The following is a 20,185-nucleotide window of genomic DNA, read 5'->3' on the forward strand; positions in this document are numbered from 1 at the left end:
GTTATTACACGTGTCGACCATCAAAGAGCGTTGGACAGAGTGTTCATTAAATACGGAAGCGTGTGACGGCGCGCAGAAGACCAAAAGCCCTAAAGGGCTTTTAAGGCATTTTGGGGGGGGGGGGGGGGCTTCTGATAACATCGGGATATTATCGCAAGGACCAAAAGAGATAATTGCCTCAAGTATGCCACGTAGCACAGGAAGCCGCCCGACGGATCTCCCTGGATTAGCTCTAGGAGATCCGCTGGCGGATCTCCAAGGCGAATCTCTCCATTCACCTAGATAACGGCTGGCCGCCGCCTTGGCCATAAATGATCATTAAATGAATCATTAATAGTCTCAAACCGCCAGGATAACTTGTAACCGCCATTAAATGAGCATTAATGGAGACTTTCTAGTTACCTAGAGGTTACGAATTCCCCATTAATGCTGAAGGTTACAGAAACCTATATAAATAGCTCAGCTTCCTAGGATCAAAGGTACACTTACTGATTCTCTACTTTTGTGCTTACAGTTTATTCTCAGAAATATTACTGACTTTGGCATCGGAGTGTCCTCGGCCGACCGATCCCAACGGCGCCTCACAGGGACGTGATCCGATCACAAGTTTCGATAGTGTTATCAAAATGATATATTAATTTGTTGTTTGAGGTTTTAGGTTTTTGAGGAGGATATCTATTTCTTTCCATTGACTCATTTTTTTAGTTAGGGTTTCAATTTTTTAGTTAGGGTTAGTGAATCTTGAGGATTTACTGTTGAAAATTAACCGATCAGTATCAAAATAGTTATCAATGGCTTACATCCGCAGTCTCTCCACCAGGGCAAACCTTCTTACACGACGGTGCCACCCATCATTTGGTTACGTTCTTCATCGTGAAGATGATACCAAACATGATTCCATCCCCAAACGACCATCTTCGCACCAGGGGACTAGCAATTTCTTTACTAATTCATCCTTACTTGGTAGGAGATGCATTGATTTCTCCTCTCTTTCACCAACAATCGGAATCGGGGCTTCCTTTTCTCGGCAGATGTCAACCACTATCGGTGAAGGGACGGACAAAATTGAGTTGATCGCTGATGTTCTTTCTGATACCACTGTACAAGCTGCTGTTGCCTCGCAGGGACCTGCTCTCAATGAAGTTGCTATTGCAGCTGCTGATTCTTTTTTCCCTGCTGCTGTACTTCAACATTTTATCGATGCTGTCCATTCCTTTACCGGCCTTAACTGGTAAGTATCTGCAGAGCTATGTTGCACAGAAACTCTTTTTCATTAGCTAGCGTTTCCGCATTTAGGTTTACTAGAAATAACGTTTAGCCGCCGTTTCCTTTCATCATAGCTGCAGAGAGATAGATCTCCAAAGTGTTTAATTGAACTTCAGTGCATACAGTGACTACTAATTGTGCAAACAAGTAACATTTTGGCTGTAGTTTGACATTTATAGAATAGCGATTTATTTCACAAATTCCATAAAGTAATGGTTTAAGATGCAAATATGAGTATATTTTGGATTGAAACTTCAACACTTGAAGCACAATGTAAATTTGTTGTGTATTTTAAAGATGAACATGTTTCATTCTTCTAATTTTACTTGAATGTTCTTACTGTATGTTCAGGGCATGATAGAGTTTTTTGTTTTTCAAAATTTCTTTTAGGTGGGCTTCCATAGCGTTAACAACTATACTCGTTAGAGTGGCAGTCCTCCCACTTGTGGTAAATAAAAATCAACAGAAAGTTGCTTCACAACTCGAGGTGAGTTATCTTCTCTTGCTACTGCATCTTCCTGGTAAGTCCTCTTATTTGCATTGTTCGCTGGTTTTTTTGCAACTTGTAGGGGTGGATATAATTATCCCTATAATTTAGGATCTAGTATTCTCTTGTATCTGCAGTCTATAAATAAAGGCTTTTCTATTCAATAAAATATCTATTTTTCATCCTCTCCAATTCAGTATTAGAAAGGGGTTCTGTCAAGTACGAGTCTGCCTTTGCCAATTCAATATAGATTCAAAGAAGAGGTCTTTTGTGTCTAGTACGGATGCCTTTATTGGAAGACATTACCAAAGAAAGAAGATATCTTCAGCCTAATTACTTTCCCATTAAATACTTCCTATTCCAGAATTAAAATTTGTTTCCTAACAAAAGGAAACAAATTTAAATTCTGGAATAGGAAAGTATTAATAGAAAAGTAATTAGGTTGGAGATTTCTTTTTTCTTTGGTAATCCATGCCAATAAAGGCGTCCATATCACATGAATACTTTCACAAGAATTGTTGTTTCATGCTTAACTTTGTTCAATAGCAACATTTTTTTTTCCATGTTGCAGATAGTTGATCCACTACTTTTGGCGGAGATACTACAAAAGATGCAAGATGGGGTTTGATAGTTGTTACTTCTCTAATTATCCTATCATTTGTAACATGCTATTTGGAGATGATAAACTTACACCATTTGCTAACTATTTTATCACCTTCTACGCCTGTTTTGTTGCATATTCTCTTAAGCAGTATCATTTAAATGATAACTTACATAAAGATTGAATCTCATGACTTAGGTATGATATTTTAGCTTAAGGCATTTGGGCATCAGTGATGAAAGCTATATGGGAAGCTTGCAATGTTTATAATCTTGTGGTTATGAACTTGTCATGTCCGTTATGGTATTTGTTAGCTAAGAAATACTGGTCACTTCCTTTGAAAAATGATCTGCTTCTGCCTTTTTGGCCTTGTTTATGATTGCCCAGTATTCTTCTTGAGCACACTTACATAAAATGCTGTCCAAGTAAATGCTTTATTTGAGAACTTCCTTTCTCACACATGCTTTCTCTCACTCATAATCCAGCGCTTGGCTGTGTATGATGCCGATAAACAAACGCCGATGCATATGAAAGTGTAAGCAACCTTTTCTGCATGCTTGTACTATTATGTTAGCCTGCTTTTGTGATTTTTAATTCCTCGATCTATCTATTTTGGCTCATTTATTTTTTTAAGGAATTGCAGATATTCGGAATTTTTATCTACAGAAATGAAGGGGTTGTGTATTAAGTGGTCCGTCTTTATCTGTTTCTTCTTAGCGGTAATTACTTAATTTCCTTTTTTCTTTCTAATATTGGAAACAGCATAAAATGAAGGAAAACTACTGTTGGAATGATCATGATCTAATTTTTCCAGATCTCAAACATGGCAGAAAAGGTGCCATCATTTAAAACTGGTGGAGCATATTGGTTTCTTGATTTGAGTACTCCTGATACTCTATACATCTTTCCGGTTTTAACAGCATTAACATTCTGGATAGATGGGAAGGAGGTATGGCCATCTTTCTCTACTTACTTTGCTCTATATGCTCCACAATATGCTCCTTTGTGGCTCACTTTCAATTTACTACATTATATATCTCCTCAGTACCAAAGTGAAAAGGGTCAGGAAGGAATTAGCGCTGCCATGAAAATAATGGATTGGGGCTTTGCTGCTTTGACAGTTCTCTTCACCATGGGATTCCCTAAGGTAATATTCTGAGAGAGAGAGAGAGAGAAGAAGAAGTGATGCATCCATTCTGAATTAATTACAATGTTCAGTTCGCTTAAGTTCACCATGTCGATGTTATTTTGAGATTATGTTTCATTGTTAAAGCAATGCTGTGCTACTCAATGTTTGTTGCATTTGCAATAAACAGAATAGGAGTCAGATGGGAAACCGGGTTTCAGCCAGTGCCGGTAACCGGTATGACTGATAAAAATAATTCATTGCCACAATAGAAACAGTTCTCACCAGTGGCGGAGCCAGGACTCTAAGCTTGGAGGGCTTGACCATGTACGGAAAAAAAAATTCAATCAATCCTAAATTCAATTTAATTTAATAAGTTTTAATAAATTTTAATAAGGTTACAAGTTTCTTACAAGTTTTTCAGTATCACATTCAATTCAATTCAATACTAAATTCAATTGAACCCTCAAAATATCCAATTCAATTCAATTGAACCCTAAAAGAATCACATTCAATTCAATCCATTTCAATCAATTCAATAAATCAAAACCCCTAAAATTAAAACCTTAAAATCAAATCCCTAAAATTAAAACCTTAAATTAAAAACTAACCTATACATCTCTCTTCCCCAACTTTCGGCGGCAGAGACGAATGGCGCCGGCAGCAGCAGCAAATGAACGGCGGCCGGCAGCAGCAAGAAGGTTGAATGGCGGCAGCAGGCAGCAGCTCCTCTCCTTCCTTTCCTGCGATTGGCGACGTTGAATGAAGAGGAGTAAATAACAAATGCTGTGTAATACATGTTTAAATGTTAAGTTAAATGAAAGGTACATAATTTTTTAAAGGGATAATTACTAATCTGATCCAATCAAGGACTCCAATTTACATATCTAAGCCACCTTGCCTCAAAGTTACCAAATTAGACATTTTCACCTATTTTGGACAAAACTAACCTTAGTTCTATTCGATCAATCGATCGGTCTACTCCTTCTTCTTCTTCCGCTTCATACGCTTCTTCGTCTTCTCCGTTTCAACTTCTTCTTCGATTCATCTTCTTCAATTTTTGATACCAATCGATAGCAATTTTTTAGATTTTTGACATATTATGTTCAATTTTCCGTACAAATGGTATATTTTTAGTTTATACACTTACTTTTCTCGTTGGTTTTGCCTCTTTCTTCATTGTAATGGTATCGTTTCAATTTCCTCAATTTTCCATAAAATTTTTTCATTTTCCTCCATTGTTGTCGCATTTGTGACGAAATTGTCGCATTTCGTCCCAAATGCGACAAGAGTTGTCGCATTTCGTCGCAAATGCGATAAGAGTTGTCGCATTTGCTACGAAATGCGACAACTCTTGGCGCAATTGTGACGGAATGCGACAACTCTTGTCGCATTTGTGATGAAATGCGACAAATGCGACAGGGTTGTCGCAGTTGCGACGAGATGCGGCAATTATTGTCGCATTTGTGACGAAATACGACAATTTCGCCACAAATGCGACAATAATGGAGAAAAATGAAATTTTTTTATGGAAAATAGAGCAACTTGAAACGATATCATTACAGATGAAGAAAGAGGCAAAACCAATGAGAAAAACAAGCGTATAAGCTAAAAATTGTACGGAAAATTGAACATAATATGTCAAAAATCGTTATCGATTGGTATCAGAAATTGAAGAAGATGAACCGAAAAAGAAGAAGAACGACAAGAAGGATAAGCGGAAGAAGAAGAAGATCAAGAACTAAGGTTAGTTTTGTCCAAAATGGGTGAAAGTGTCTAATTTGGTAACTTTAAGACATGGTGGGTTAGATATGTAAATTGGGGTCCTTAATTAGGTCAGATTAGTAATTATCCCTTTTTTATAACTGTATAATTGAAACAAAAAAATAGAATTACAGAGATGGGAGATCTTCTCCATCCCCATGGCTGGGGTGGGGAGCTCCCAGCCATGACGATTTCTGCACCTAACAGGTGCGCTGACCCTCCGTAGCTCCGCCTCTGGTTCTTACCGTTTGTTTCGAGGCAAATTTTTCTCTGAGTCTTGAAACTATATATTGCACGTATCTTGGATCTGATTGACCCCATGTTTCCGATGTGGGACAAAATTTTGTTTGAGGAAATCCACGTGGAAACCATTTGAAGTTGTTTAATTTTTTTATAGAAAAAGGACAAATTGAATCACGTGCATGCATTGGCTATACCTCAAATTAGTCATATGGATTTTATTAGTTTTGTAATTTGTACCCAAATTAGTATAATATATATTATATACATAGCTGGTTTTATGTTTTTTGAAAAGATTTTAATTTATAAAAATTGTTTATAATTTTTTATATATATAATTTATAAAAATAATTTAAAATTAATTATATATATAAATATTATTTATTTATTTACTATGTTCGATCAATCCAAACTATTCGATTCGAACAAGTGATTCACGACCCAATTATAAATCCGATTTGATGTCCGGTTCGATTTTTTATAACATTGGTTGTACTACGTCACTTCCATATAAGGATGTGCTTTCTTTTTACTGACTGAATATGTTTAGAAATGAGGCAATAATTAAGTTGGCTCCTATTTTACTTGCAGGCTATATTTTGTTGTTTGTTAACATCCAACTTATTCTCACGCGCCTACTACAGGGGTGAGTTTTGATTCTAATCATGAGCAATCACCATTTTCATCATGAAGTAACAAAGTTGAAACTGTCGTGATTGCCTAACTATTTATTTCTGTGTTGCCTATTACTTTCAGCAATTAAGGTTCCATGGGTGTATAAGTTCTTGGGCCTTTCTGAAATGCCTGTTACTCCTCCAGCCAGCAGTTCTTCACAAAATTCGACAGCGTCACAAAATTTGACAGCGTCACCACCTGTTGAATCAACATCTGTCACGTATAAGCGGAAGAAGAAGAAGGACTAACTAGCTACTTACCACTCTGCTAAATATTCTGTTATTTGCTTTATGATCTTCCCTAACCCTAAATAGTTTGTTAGTAATACCTTAGAATAGGTTAAATGGCTGCCAAATATCTTAGAATAGGTTAAATAGTTTGTTAGTAATATCTCAGAATAGGTCAAACAGTTTGTTAGACAGCCAGCACTTGGTAGAGCTGGTGTAACTGTTTCCTTGGCCCTATTCTCTATTTAAGATGATAACTATGTACTGGCTAGATATATTCAAAAATTAATGTAATCATTCTTCTCTTCTCTCTTTCTTACATTGGTATCAGAGATATCGATTCTCAGTCATTATTCCGACTTATATGGTTGGTAATGATAAAACGACTCGAGCAGCCAAATGAGCACACGAATTAGCTATGGAAGCCATAGAACAACAGATTAAGGCACTGAATGCTAAGTTGAAGGAGCAAACATAGATAGGATGGATCAATTTTGAGATGTCCAAAAGTTCAGAACCTGCATTTGGATTCCATCCAACGTGATCAGAACAGAGCACAGTACCCCATGGAAGAGAGAGTGAAATCGCCAACCAACATTATCCAACTGGTCCAAGCTAATCAACCAAACTCTCAATTGCAGAAGGATAAAGGTAGTTCTTCCTTCGTCTTTGTCAATATTGGTAAAGGAATTCTAGGATCTCATCATGAGAATGATAACACTAATTCCCTCAATAGAACCGCTTATTTTAGTAAAATGATACCAAAATGTACCCTTCCTTATTTTCGGGGAACTGACATAGAAGCATGGTTAAGTAAATGTGAGAAGTATTTCCAGCTTTATGAAGTAGTAGATGAGAGGAAAGTAGACCTGGTGGATCTTTGTGGAAGTAATCATCAAAAGATTGATGTAATGGAGCAATGGTCTAAACTTCAACAAACAACTACAGTTCTCCAGTACCATGAGGAATTTGAAGAGTTTAAGTTGAAAATGGAGAAAGTTCATCCTGCGAATAAGGAAGCCTTCTATGTTTCGTGTTTCATTTCAGGGCTCAAACCTGAATTACATACTACTATGAGATCCCATGAACCTGGTGACAAATACACAGCAATTAAGCAAGCCAAATATCAAGAAACACATCTAAAAGAAGTCATGGAAATCATGAGACCTAAATCCAGTTTTAAGCCAACCACTACCCCACGGGTTTAGCAACCCAATTCTCTATTTGTTTATAAGCCAAATACTCAACCAAGTGCCCGTTCCAGCTCCTCCAGCTCCTTACCTGAACTAACTCCACCAAAACAACTCACCTATAACACACCCTTTAAGAATATCCCTGGAGCTTGTTGGAAATGCGGGGGAAAATATTTCCCAGGGCATTAATGTGTTGCTAAAAAGCTCAATGCTATGAATGTCGTGGAATTACACCATGAAGGAGAATGGGGGAGATCGAGGAATTGAAACAAGTGGAAGAAGACTCAGAGGAACCTCTTGAAGAAGTTACACTCTCTATTCATGCCTTGGGAGGAGGAATTTCTGATGACACATTCAGATTGAATGGGATAATCAACAAAAAGTTAATTATGATCTTCATTGATAATGGAAGCACTCATAGCTTTCTGGATCATAAACTGACAGTTGCGGAAAAGTTGCCTCTGGTACAAATTAACCTCATAGTAGTTGTAGGTTCAGTGCCTCATCGGCAAGCCGACGGAGAGAACCGTTGACGACACAACTATTTTGGGCTCGGGGATCCAATTGAAATCACGATGCATTTTCGACAACATCGGCACCAGAGAATAAGAGTCGTCATACAAAGTCTGAGAAATGTTAGTGAGATTTCTTGTGGGAAACAAGTGGGTTCGGAAAATTTGGTACACTTTGGAGAATGCTAATATCCTCTCGGAAAAAAATATTAGACACCCTGTGAACCCATCGACCTCCTACTTAACATTTTGAACCTTACCAGACTAATCATACTATTCCTTTAGGTTTGAATTTTTTTTGAAAAAAACTTGTTTTGTTTTATATGAAAAATAGCATAAATGATGAAAATTACCAAATCAAATTAATTAATTATACAAAATTAATAAATTAAATTACAAATACATTCAGACATCTACAGATCTTCAATCATATTTAATTATCATAATAAAACCTGCGAGTTAGAAACGAAGAATTAAGGAGATAGTGAGGAAAAAGAGAGTTTCAACATTACTGACAGAAGATTTCTGTCAAAAACTTGTGATTGCCTGTTTCTGATTCCCTGCAGAATTCTTTGACAGAATATCTGGTGGAGAGACCTTCTACTTTATTTAATTTAATTCTCGTTATTTTTTAACTCCGTTTGCTCTGAAACTCCACAAAACACTAATTAGTAACTTCTAATAATTAAATAAAATACTAATTTATAGAAATAATGCTAAAAAATAATTATCACAAAGTAATTAAACTAAGATTACTTGATTTAAACATGTTAATAATAGAAAATATACTTATAGGGATCAAAGTACATAAAAAAAGTGGGTTACTAAACCTAGCCACTAATTCCCACCTCTAGCCCCTAGAATTGACCAAAATACCCTTTGGACTAAATTTCAAAAAATCCAAAACCTCTCAAGAACCCTAAACGTTTTTTGCTCAAATCGGGATAACACATTGAGCCGAATCATGGATGGCGACAGAAGACGTAAAGGAAAAGTTAAAGTGGTAAGATTCACCGCTTTATTTCGTTGAATTCGAGCTCGTAACGAATCTGTGTTGTTTTTTTTGGAATTCACCGGAATCGCAGGTCGGGCGTATGAGTATCACGCCCTACCAATGGTGAGGGCGTGATAGCCATACGCCCTCATCAACGGTAGGGCGTGATACTCATACGCCCGCACCGCAGGGAGGGCCTGGTGATATCACGCCCGAACCATTGGCAGGGCGTGATGCTCATACGCCCTACCAATGGTTCGGGCGTGATTCCCTTACGCCCACGTGGGTTTTTAAAATTTATATTATTTAAAATTTTATTAATTTTAGTTTAATGTATATTATTTAAAATTTTATTAATTTTAGTTTAATGTATATTATTTAAAATTTTATTAATTTTAGTTTAATTTTAGTATAGTATTAGCATGATTTTTACAATTTTATTAATTTAGGGTAATTTTATAATTTTGGTATAAATTGATTAAAACTTTAGTATAATTTATTATAATTTTATAATTATAGTATATTTACAATTTTATTAATTTAGTATAATTTTTTTATGTAGACGGAGCGGCCTACTAGGGGTGAAAAATCCATCACGTCATCTGCTCGTCGTCTAGATATGGACGACGAGGATGATACACCACGCCAAACGAGATTGCGTGGTGTAGATGTATCTAGTCGTAGGCTGAGAGGGGCTGCGACGGAGCAGTTGAGGAGGGGGCCGATTGCGGATCAGGCCGATATTCATGACGCAGAGGGGGCGACTGATTTTGATGACAGAGAGTCCGGTAGCGATTCTTTGCAGGACTACCTCGATGTGGTAGTCCGGGCAGTGCGACAGTCCGCTGTTGCACATGATCGCGAGGTTAAGGAGAGCGATGAGCAGCCGACCCTGGGGAGACAGCCGACCCAACGCGTAGGAGGTCGTTTTGCGGGTACATGTATTTTTGAGTATTTTTGAGTATAATTTAGTATTTTTAGTATAATTTAGTATTTTTAGTATAATTTCGTATAAATTAGTATTTTTAGTATAATTTAGTATAATTTAGTATTGTTTAGTATAATTTAGTATTTATAGTATAATCTAGTATAATTTAGTATTTTTAGTATAATCTAGTATTTTTTAGTATTTTTGAGTATAATTTAGTATTTTTAGTATAATTTAGTATTGTTTAGTATAATTTAGTATTTATAGTATAATCTAGTATTGTTTAGTATTTTTGAGTATTTTTTAGTATAATCTAGTATAATTTAGTATAATCTAGTATAATTTTGTATAATTTTATAATTATCAGGGACAAGCAAACGTTCCAAAGCTAGTGAGGACGAGAGCTGGGTAGTTACTGGACCGGTTGCTGGTGGTCCCATTGATGGTTCCGTGATTCCTAGTTTTCTAGGACATGTTGCCTCACGGATGTTGGGAGGAGAGATTCGGTCGTTTCTGACATGCTACAACAGATCAGCAGCATGCCGAGATTTGTGTCAGTGGTTTTCTGATGCGTTACCCGAGGTAAGCATAATATAGTGTGTCAATATTTATTGTAATTCGTATTTTTAACTATAAACATACAAAACATTCTGTAATCTTATAATTTTATGTGTCATTTTACAGCTGAGGGAGATGATCGAGAGGACTGGTTTGTCCCACCTTCCACGTGCCATGTTCAGGAACCTCGATACTTCGCTATTGACTGCGTTCGTGGAGCGGTGGCAGTCCGATACGAACTACTTCCACATGTCGTTCGGTGAGATGACTATCCAGCTGCATGATGTGTGGCACATTCTTCGGATCCCGATCGACGGTCAGATGGTGTCTGAGTCTCCCCCTGTTGACTCGCTTCATGCCATGTGCATGATGATGTTTGGGGTGAGTCAGGCTGAGCTTCTATTACCGACTAGTCGTTTATGGTCAGGTGGAGGTGTATTTGTTGCGGCTGTACAGAGGCTACTGGGTGAGGGTAGGGATGAAGCTACTCGGGCAGCGGCGTGGATGTGGCTTATGCTTGGATCCACTCTGTTTGTTGACAAGAGTGGAGATAGGATTAGGCCGGTCCATCTTCATGAGGTTTACAGTGGTGTCAGCGGGGCAGCTAGACTATCATGGGGGTCTGCCACATTAGCCATGTTGTACCGGCAGCTGGGGATAGCGAGCAGATGAGATTGCTCCGGTATATGCGGATGTTTGACCCTACTGCATGCATGGATGTATGAGTATTTTCCGGTTTTCCGGCCGCATAGAGGAGCTCACCTGATCCCAGCTGACCATGCCCGTGCACTGAGATGGAAGGTCGGGGTCCCAGGCAAGACGACCGCCCGACTAGATACCTATCGGGGGCAGCTGGATCGTATGACGGCGGCAGAGGTATTTTATAAAATTCTAGAATTTATTTAATTATTATTTATAGTATATTATTTGTATAATTGAGTATTACTTTTTTCCAGGTGACGTGGTTGCCTTATGGTCCTGTCGCTGATGATGACCAGCTTCGGGTGTCCTACGCCGGTTGGATACGGCGTAGAGACATCGTCGAGCCGTATATGCCCGACCGAGCGCTGCGACAGGTCGGATATACTCAGCATATCCCAGCTGAGCGTATTAGACCTGATAAAGCAGTACGACCATGGAAGTCGTTATCGTACAAGCTCACACATTCCTTAGTCACAGTTGAGGACACCTGGCGGAGATTTCCATCGGCTCGGGGCATCGATCGGAGGAGATGCCGACCAGTCGGATACGATCCCACTGCCTGTGATCCTGCTTATATGGATTGGTATATGCAGTATTCGCATCCCCATCTCCTTCATGCACCACAGGCTGGACCGGTACAACATTCTCGCGCCAACAACGAATTGGTAAGTTTATTATTTTTTAATATTATTATTTTGTATTGGTTTATATGTGTTTAATTTTAAATATTTATTTATTGATATTTTTTGCAGTGGGTTAGCTGGTTGTAGCGTGTCACCCAACTAGCGGCTACCCACCGATCTGATGAGAATGTTCCACGCATTAAGAGGGAGATGGATGAGTTTATGGATGCGTGGCGTCGGGCGAACTAGATTATTTTTTTTATAACTTCATACATTTGAACACTTTTTGTTGTATATATTACGTTTATAAATGTTTATGTTTATTTTAATTTTTATGTTTTTAAATTTTTTTTGTTAAGTACATTTAACGGACTATTTACGGGTTTAACGGCCTATATACGGGATACATAACACATTTTTTTTGCTCTCTCAATACACGGGCGTGTGAAGATCACGTCTTTCCGTGTGGCCAGACGTGATAGCCCTACGCCTCACCGAGTGGTCGGGCGTGATACTCATACGTCCAACCACTCGGTGAAGCGTAGGGCTATCACGCCAGGTCACACGGGAAGGCGTGATCTTCACATGCCCCACCATGTGGTGAGGCGTGATGTCCATACGCCCTTGCATCGAGAGAGGAAAAAAAAGTGATTTTTCCACCCCAAAACCTATGAAAGGGTAATTTCATCATTTCACGGGGCTAGGGGTGGGAAAATGGGGCTGGATTTAACAACACCCTAAAAAAACGTATTAAATCAGGGATCAAAATGAATAGAATGAAAGTTAATTATTTTAAGGATTAGAATGAATAAAACAAAAAGTGTTAAATCAGGAGGTAAAGTGAATAAATCAGAAAGTTCCTAAAATAGGGACTAAAACGAATAAATCAGAAAGTTACTAAAGCAGGGGCTGAAGTGAATACATCATAAAGTTATTTATTTTAAGGGTTAGAATAAATTAAACAAAAGGTTGTTAGATTAAAGAAATGAATAAAACTAAAGTTATGACAAGGATGAAAATAAATGCAGTTTATTATATTAGGGTCGAAAGAGATAGAAAAGAAAGTTTTTATAACTATTGGTGATAAAATAACCGTGAGATAATATTTATCTCGGATTGTTCATTTATCCCAAATCATCATTACGAACAAAAATTCAACCATTGAATCAATAATATTAACTGGTAATATTATTAATGTCAAATTTGTAACAAAAAAAAACAAGTTAAATGGGTAAATGAAAATGGTAAATTATACTCAGCCACTGAATTTTAACTTGGCGAATTTGATTGAATAATCCTCGTCGTAATTACCTGCAAAACAAAACCGGAGACAGGATCTCCGGGAAAACTCTCCGACGATCAAGTCAGCTTTTTAGAAAATTGAGTCGATTGATGAACATATTAGGTTTAAAAAGTGAAGTTACCCTTCTTCTAGGCTTCCCTATTTCTTTTATAGGCCTCTTCAGGTAACCGCCCTCGGCGGTTACTCCCACGTCTTCAACGTGGCCACATGCATGCGTGGTCCTTCATAACTGTCTCTGGGTAGTTATTGTTTTATTAGGAATTCGGGCGGGCGATTAGCCTTTTCCTTTATTAAGAGCCCGTTTAACTTAAGGTGTGGGCTTAAGTTATTTTAGATTGGGCCCGTGCTTTAGGCTCGGCCCATCTGGCTGGCTTCACGAATTATCAGATGCCTCCCCCCTGGTTTGAATAGAGCCCTTTAGGGTCTTTTCCTGCGTTTATGCAACTCTTCAGATTCATCTGGGTTTGAAATTCGAGGGTTTTAACCAGTGGCTTTCTATTTTCTGTCATTTCCTCTCCAGCATCAACCTTCTCTTCTTCGTTCTTTCCTGCGTTCTTCCCCTCATGTAAGTTTCTTTTTCTGTAACTCTTTCAACCGTCTTTAATTTCTGCATATTTCCTTCGTTGACATGTCAAACTCCGAATTCGATTTCACACCCTTCAACGAGAATTATTTGCGCGAGGTGTCCCATGAAGTTGATGAGATGATTGATGAAGTCTCAACTAGCTCACCTAGGTCTGATTCTCATCCCATCGAGTTTCTCCACCTGGCGAATACGACTGATGAAGTCCCAGGTTTTGACCCTAAGAAGTTGATTCCACCACCTATCACAACTCCCCATTTGTTATCGAAGAAAGATAGGTTAGGAAGTTTAGTTTGCCGCGAGACGATTGACGACTTGCGGGAGCAGTATCCCTGGCTTCAAGGCTTGGAGACAAGCATTCCTGGGGAAAATAGAGGTCCCGGCGATTTCCCCAAGGGGTACTTTACCATATTCGTTGGTCAAATCATCTGCGGTTTCACATATCCGTTGGCGGATGAGATTGCTTCCATCCTTGGTGGTTATGGAATCGCCCCTGGGCAACTGCATCCGAATGGATGGGCGGACTTGACTCTAGATAAGTTTTTGGCGGATTGTCTGGAGGTCCCCTTCTCGCTCAAGGTATTCTCCAAGCTTCACCACTTCAAAGGATCGGGGGAGTATTTTACCTTCATCCGACAGAGCGGTTACTATGGCTTTGATGAAAAGTCGAATAAAATCCGCGAGTGGGACAGGTCTTATTTCTTCATCAAGTTTAATGAAGAGAACCCAAACTTCCTTCGCTACTGGGGTCGACCTAATATAAAGAGTCTGAATTTTGGTTATCCGAGCAAAGAAGAATCCGCCGTTATAAAATTCTTGAAGAGCACTCCCCCTTTCATATGGACATATGATCAAGCATTTCATATGTTAAGGAGCCGAGTGGCGATTGCTTATCGCGAGGGGGATCATGTCGTCTATATCCCTTATCGTGTTTTCGTACAAGGTATTATTAGTTTATTTCCTTTTTGATGAATTCTTTTAACCCTTTGCAGGGGTGACCCTTTATCCCAACTCGCTGCAGATCGAGAGGCGAAAGCTTTGGCGAGGAGGAAGAAACGGTCGGCGAAAACAACTTCTTCCGCAGGGGCGAATCCATCTGTGGGGGCGTCTCCTTCTGTTGAGGCGACTTGTACTGCAATTGTTTCCGTTCCACCGGACCCCGTTTCTGAGGACCTTCCATTAAATCGGAAACGAAAGAACAATGCAGATGCGGAGTCTTCCCGCCCCAAGAAGAAAAACACTTCTGTAACCTTGCCTGTTGGTGTCACGCCCGCATCCACCCCATCAAAAGAAAAGTACCGCGCTCCCATCCACGAGGTATCATAATTTGCCTTCTCTTCTCGTTTTCTTTATTTTCCACCACATCTTATTCTCCTGCTCCTTTTCCTTACGCATCCGCAGCCGATCCCTGATATGAGCGGATGGTGGACTAAAACATTCGGTAAGGCCGTGAGTTTTTCCTGTAAGGACATTGTTTCTTCCATAGGCAATGTCCTTGGACGACTCCCATCTGCCTCTCGCATCCGCGAAAAGGTGCCGCTTCCAACTGCTATGGAGGGAATTGAGAAGCGTGCCATAGAGGTATACTGCTTTTCACTCATGTTCTATCTTTCAAATATACGCCTCCTTTCGCTCTTTCATTCATGTATCGTCTCACGTGTAGATTATCAATTTTGCTGAGGGTGCCCTCTGTAGGGATGCTGAAAGGGCGAGAGAACTGGAAAACCTTGGTACTGAATTGGTGACTCAGAAGTCGCTTCTTGATGATGCTCAAGGCCAAGTAAAGACTCTCGAGGATGCCTGTCAAAAAGCCGTCAGTGAGAGGGAGGAAGCTCTTAAATTACTTCAAGCTAAATCCAATGAGCTTCAGAAGGCAATTGATGATCTGAATTCGTCCAATGAAGCTTTGGAGATGCAAAAGAAGAAGGCAGAGGAGATCGTAGCCGAAGATAGTTCTCGCATCTACTGGTACGGAGAGCGGATCCATGCGGCTTATGCGCGCGGGCATCCAGAGCGTATACTCAATCGCCCCAAAGTTTCTATTCCTGATAAGGAATTAGCTGAAAAATGGGACAAGTTGGAGGCAGAAGATGCTGACATGGATGAGGTACTTTTCCTTGACTGGCAGGATTTTCATGACTCTCCAATCGGCCATGAAACCCAGAGCAGAATGTGGAAGAAGGTGCGCCATAAAATGTTTCTCATGTTGAGCCAGAGTTACCTCACCCTGATGCGATTACTGATCTTACTGTTGGGGATTCGCTTGAAACAAATCACCCCGTTGAAGAAGAGGAGGGAGCCGCTGGAGGCGAAGGGGGCAACAGAGGCGAAGAGGAAGGAACTGTAGAATAATTTCATTCCCATCTTAACTTTTGCATGTAACAAACTTTAAGTACATTTTAATCGAACAACCTTACTTTTTCGCTTTTTGCTTATATGTGCAATTTCTGCGGGATTTCTATTCCTTGTCTCCTTAATGTCGGTTACTTTCGTATACGACCCTTGCCTTTTGCCGACTTCATACTTGTACTTTTTTCGTAGTTTTGTTTTTGTTTGGGTGGCCAGACCCTTTTCTCAATTTTTTAGAGTACTCGTTTATTCGCTTAATTTTATGCCTTGTAATTTTTAAACAATCATAAGGTTAATCATAAGGTGATAACCCGCGAAGCCCAAAACGGGTTAAATTCATTTCGCAAGCCCAGCCCATATTAAAGCCCCATGGGCTAAGATTGGACGGGACCCGAATGAAGGAAGCGGGCGCAGCGAGTAAACCGCCCCGAATTCCTAGACGGAGCGTCAGGACTCCCACTCAAAACCACGTTCGTTGCCATGAAAGCCACGAAAGGGACATGGCCTAAAAAGGGGTAACCGCCCTCAGAACGTGGCCCACTAAGGAGTAACCGCCCTCGGCGGTTACCCAAAAAACATCTATAAAAGGCCTTAAGAATAAGGGGGGAGGTACGTACACATTTTTTCCCACAAAGCTATTGCTAAATTATAGATTCATCCTTACAAAAACTGACTTGATCGTCGGAGAGTTTTCCCGGAGATCCTGTCTCCGGTTTTGTTTTGCAGGTAACTCCGGCAAAGGATATCAAAGCGGATCCAGCAAGTTATCATTGGTGCGGTGAACGTGGACCTTTTTTACCAACATTTGGTTAAAGGTACATGAAGAATATGTCAGAACCATCACGAACGACCGGCGTTACCATTAGATCAACCAGTATGAACTTCAGGGGACCACGGATTGCGAATTCGCAACCTGCAAATACACAGTCTGTGGCGCCTAGCTCATCGGGTCCTTCGGGACAATTGAGTCCGTTATTGGAGGTCCAAGTGCAAACTGAGATGGAAATGTCCAATAGTGATTTCGTACAGATGGCTGGACAAGTCTTGGCTTCGAACATGAGCCAGGCGGCTGGAGATCGAATGATTAATTTACTAACGGCCCTCGCCGAACACAATACCACCGTGGCGGCTGCTCCTCAAGAACCTGTGGTTATCTCAACACAATCACCGACTATCCCTGTCATATCGGCCCTCCCGCAGCCATCTCAGGCGCCAAATCAAGTGGGCCAGAGTAGTCGCACAAACCCACACAGCCACCCGAGCAACTACTCGCACCCAGATCTCATTACGATGATACATCCGACCTGGCAGCCATCCCAACCGTTGCCAGGAGTGCAAGGCACTTTTCCGCTACAGCAAGTGGAACCTTTTCCTCATAGACATTCGGAGTTGATGACTCCTAGGCGAGAGCACACATGGAACTTTGATCCTATAACGGGACAGCGGTTAGTCCCCCAACAGGCACACGTCTCAACACCGATGGGCGGATGGATGCCACCCAGAATTCACCAGCAGCGGATGGAAGAAGTCCGGTGAATACCCGATATTGACTTAGAAGATCAATTACGAAGCATGATGGAGCGAATGGGGTACTCGCCTAGGCCGAGAGCAGAGATCCAGAGCGATTCACCTTTTGCCCCTTCATTGCGGGAATTCATTCCAGATCATAGAATCAAAGCGCCTGCCATACCAAAATACTATGGGGATCCAAATTCTGACCCTGAGGCTCATGTCAGGAACTACAGAGAGTTAATGGATGTTGCAGGGGCAAGCGAAAGCATAATTTGCAGGTTATTCTCGACAACTTTGGGCGGTGCGGCATCTGATTGGTTTCGATCTTTACCGGCAGAATCTATTCACAATTGGCAACAATATAGTCGGGATTTCTGTGCGAAGTTCGTGGGCTGTAAAGCAGCAGATGTGACAGATAGGCAGCTGAAGGAGATCAAACAGAGGAACTATAATTCCCTAAGGGAATTTGTTGTCGCCTTTAACGATATCCTGGTGCGATTGCAGAACCCAGATATCGTGAGTATTCGCAACATCATGGCGGATGGAACCACAGATTGGAGCATGCGGGAAGAAATCATCCGTAACAAACCACACACTGTAGCTGAGCTCATGAAGATAGCAAAGCAATTCATGGAAGTGGATGATGTCAATAGGGAACATAGGGCCCAAACTCGGCGAGAAAGAGATGCCGCTAGAACCACTTCGGACAGTCGGCGTCAGACCCAGTCCAAAAGTAATTTTGTTCGAAGAGGCGATCGTCCCTTTCAAGGTGGAGGATATCACACGCCACTAAACACGACTCGCCAGGAGGTGTTACTTTGGATCGAAAAAAGCCCCCTAAAGAAGGATGTGCGGTTCCCCGAGGTAAAAGGTCGAACCAGTTTGGGGCGACATCCTAACAAATATTGCAGGTTCCACAGGTTGAATGGCCATGACACAGATGATTGCTACGAACTGAAGAAGGAAATAGAAAAACTGATCGAGAGAGGCAAGCTGAGTCAATTTGTAAGAAAAGATACAGCTGATGAAAAAACAACGCTCCCGCATGAGGGAGAAACACGGCCAGAAAAGAAGCAGAAGAAAGGGGTGATAAACGTGATAGCAGGCGGAATCTACGAGCCTCCAACAAAAAGAACTCGCCGTGAACGGCGAAAGAGCAATACACATAGGGGGGATGCCTTCAATTACTCATTTGCGAGAATCACGGAGCCACATGCGGATGCCTTGGTGATCACGATGGCCGTTGAAGGATGGGACGTCAAGCGGGTCCTTATCGACACAGGCAGTTCTTGCAATGTCATTACCCGGACAGCATTCAATAAGTTGGGAATCAACGACGAGCGGGTGGAACACACCTTCATGGATGTAACTGGTTTTGGGGGTCAATCCTCCCAAACAAGTGGGCAGGTGGTGTTGGAGGCAGAAATGGGCGATAAGAATCTAAAATGGCGAGGTGATTTAGAATTCGCAATTGTTGATCTCCCACTGGCCTACAACATAATTCTGGGACGGCCATTCCTGTCGGAGACGGAGTCGCTCATCTCAATGAAACATTTAACGTTACATTTGCCAACACACCAAGGGCGAGTCATAGTTGAAGGTGATCAACTTGTATCTCAACAGGCCTATACATTATCACTTGAACCAAAACCGGAAGAGGAGGATAAAGTCGAAGAGAAGCTCCCGGCGGAAGCATTGGGAGAAACGGAACTATTCGCCATCTCGAAGGACAAGAACGTGCGAATAGCGGCTGGACTCTCAGAAGAAACAAAGAAGGCCATTACCGAGGTATTGATCCAATGTGCGTCGGCATTTGCCGCCCCAAATGAAGTGTTAAAAGGAATAAGCCCAGACGTAGCAACCCATCGGTTGAATGTAGACAAAGGGGCAACCCCAGTGCGGCAAAAGAAGAGGGGACATGCTCCTGAGCGGCAAAAGGCGATTGAAAAAGCAGTGGCGGATTTGCTAAAGTCAGATGCAATTCGAGAAGTCACCTATCCGGAGTGGTTAGCCAATGTGGTGCTAGTCAAAAAGCCGAATGGAACGTACAGAATGTGCGTCGACTTCAAAGACTTGAACAAGGCATGTCCGAAAGATATGTATCCACTTCCTAACATTGATATATTGGTAGATGGAACTGCAAGATATGAAGCTTTATCATTCACCGACGTGAAATCCAGTTACCATCAGATACCCATGGAGAAGGCGGATGAAATCAAAACATCATTCATAACTCACCAGGTGACTTATTGCTTCAAGGTGATGCCCTTTGGATTGAAAAACGCGGGAGCAACATACCAGAGGATGATGAACAAGATATTTTCAGACAAATCCGGCGAGAACTTCTCGATCTATGTTGATGACATGATCATCAAAAGCAAGAAAATGCAAGACCACCCGCGGGATATCAAAGAAATCCTAGAAGTGTTGATCAAATATGGCCTCAAATTGAACCCAGAGAAATGCACATTCGGAGCAAGAGCGGGAAAGTTCCTGGGTTTCATTGTTAGCGGCAAAGGGGTTGAGGCGAATCCTGAGAAGG

The 20,185-nt window shown here is 40.8% G+C and overlaps 1 protein-coding gene across 4 annotated transcripts; it reads left to right on the forward strand.

Moving 5' to 3' along the window:
- The first annotated feature begins 691 nt into the window (after window positions 1-691).
- LOC136207137 (mitochondrial inner membrane protein OXA1-like) lies at window positions 692-6,694 on the forward strand. 4 transcript variants are annotated; one of them, XM_065998418.1, is made up of 9 exons: window positions 695-1,231; window positions 1,657-1,753; window positions 2,325-2,375; window positions 2,840-2,889; window positions 2,989-3,073; window positions 3,169-3,303; window positions 3,400-3,501; window positions 6,076-6,130; window positions 6,241-6,694. In XM_065998418.1, exons 1-9 carry the CDS (start codon window positions 792-794, stop codon window positions 6,405-6,407), a joined length of 1,182 nt encoding a protein of 393 aa, XP_065854490.1. In that variant the 5' UTR covers window positions 695-791; the 3' UTR covers window positions 6,408-6,694. The 4 variants fall into 4 exon arrangements, with proteins under 4 accessions (XP_065854492.1, XP_065854493.1, XP_065854490.1 ...); XM_065998419.1 differs by having other exon boundaries at window positions 696-1,231; window positions 2,998-3,073; XM_065998420.1 differs by lacking the exons at window positions 6,076-6,130; window positions 6,241-6,694 and adding an exon at window positions 4,126-4,731 and having other exon boundaries at window positions 692-1,231.
- The last annotated feature ends 13,491 nt before the right edge of the window (window positions 6,695-20,185 follow it).

The sequence above is a fragment of the Euphorbia lathyris genome, chromosome 9 (genome assembly GCF_963576675.1).
Source record: "Euphorbia lathyris chromosome 9, ddEupLath1.1, whole genome shotgun sequence".
Taxonomy (NCBI): domain Eukaryota; kingdom Viridiplantae; phylum Streptophyta; class Magnoliopsida; order Malpighiales; family Euphorbiaceae; genus Euphorbia; species Euphorbia lathyris.

Coding starts and splice junctions, on each gene's coding strand:
- LOC136207137 (XM_065998418.1), top strand. CDS start 792: ATGGCTTACATCCGCAGTCTCTCCACCAGGGCAAACCTTCTTACACGA. Junction 1,754..2,324: donor AAGTTGCTTCACAACTCGAG/GTGAGTTATCTT, acceptor TCCATGTTGCAG/ATAGTTGATCCACTACTTTT. Junction 3,502..6,075: donor TCACCATGGGATTCCCTAAG/GTAATATTCTGA, acceptor TTTTACTTGCAG/GCTATATTTTGTTGTTTGTT.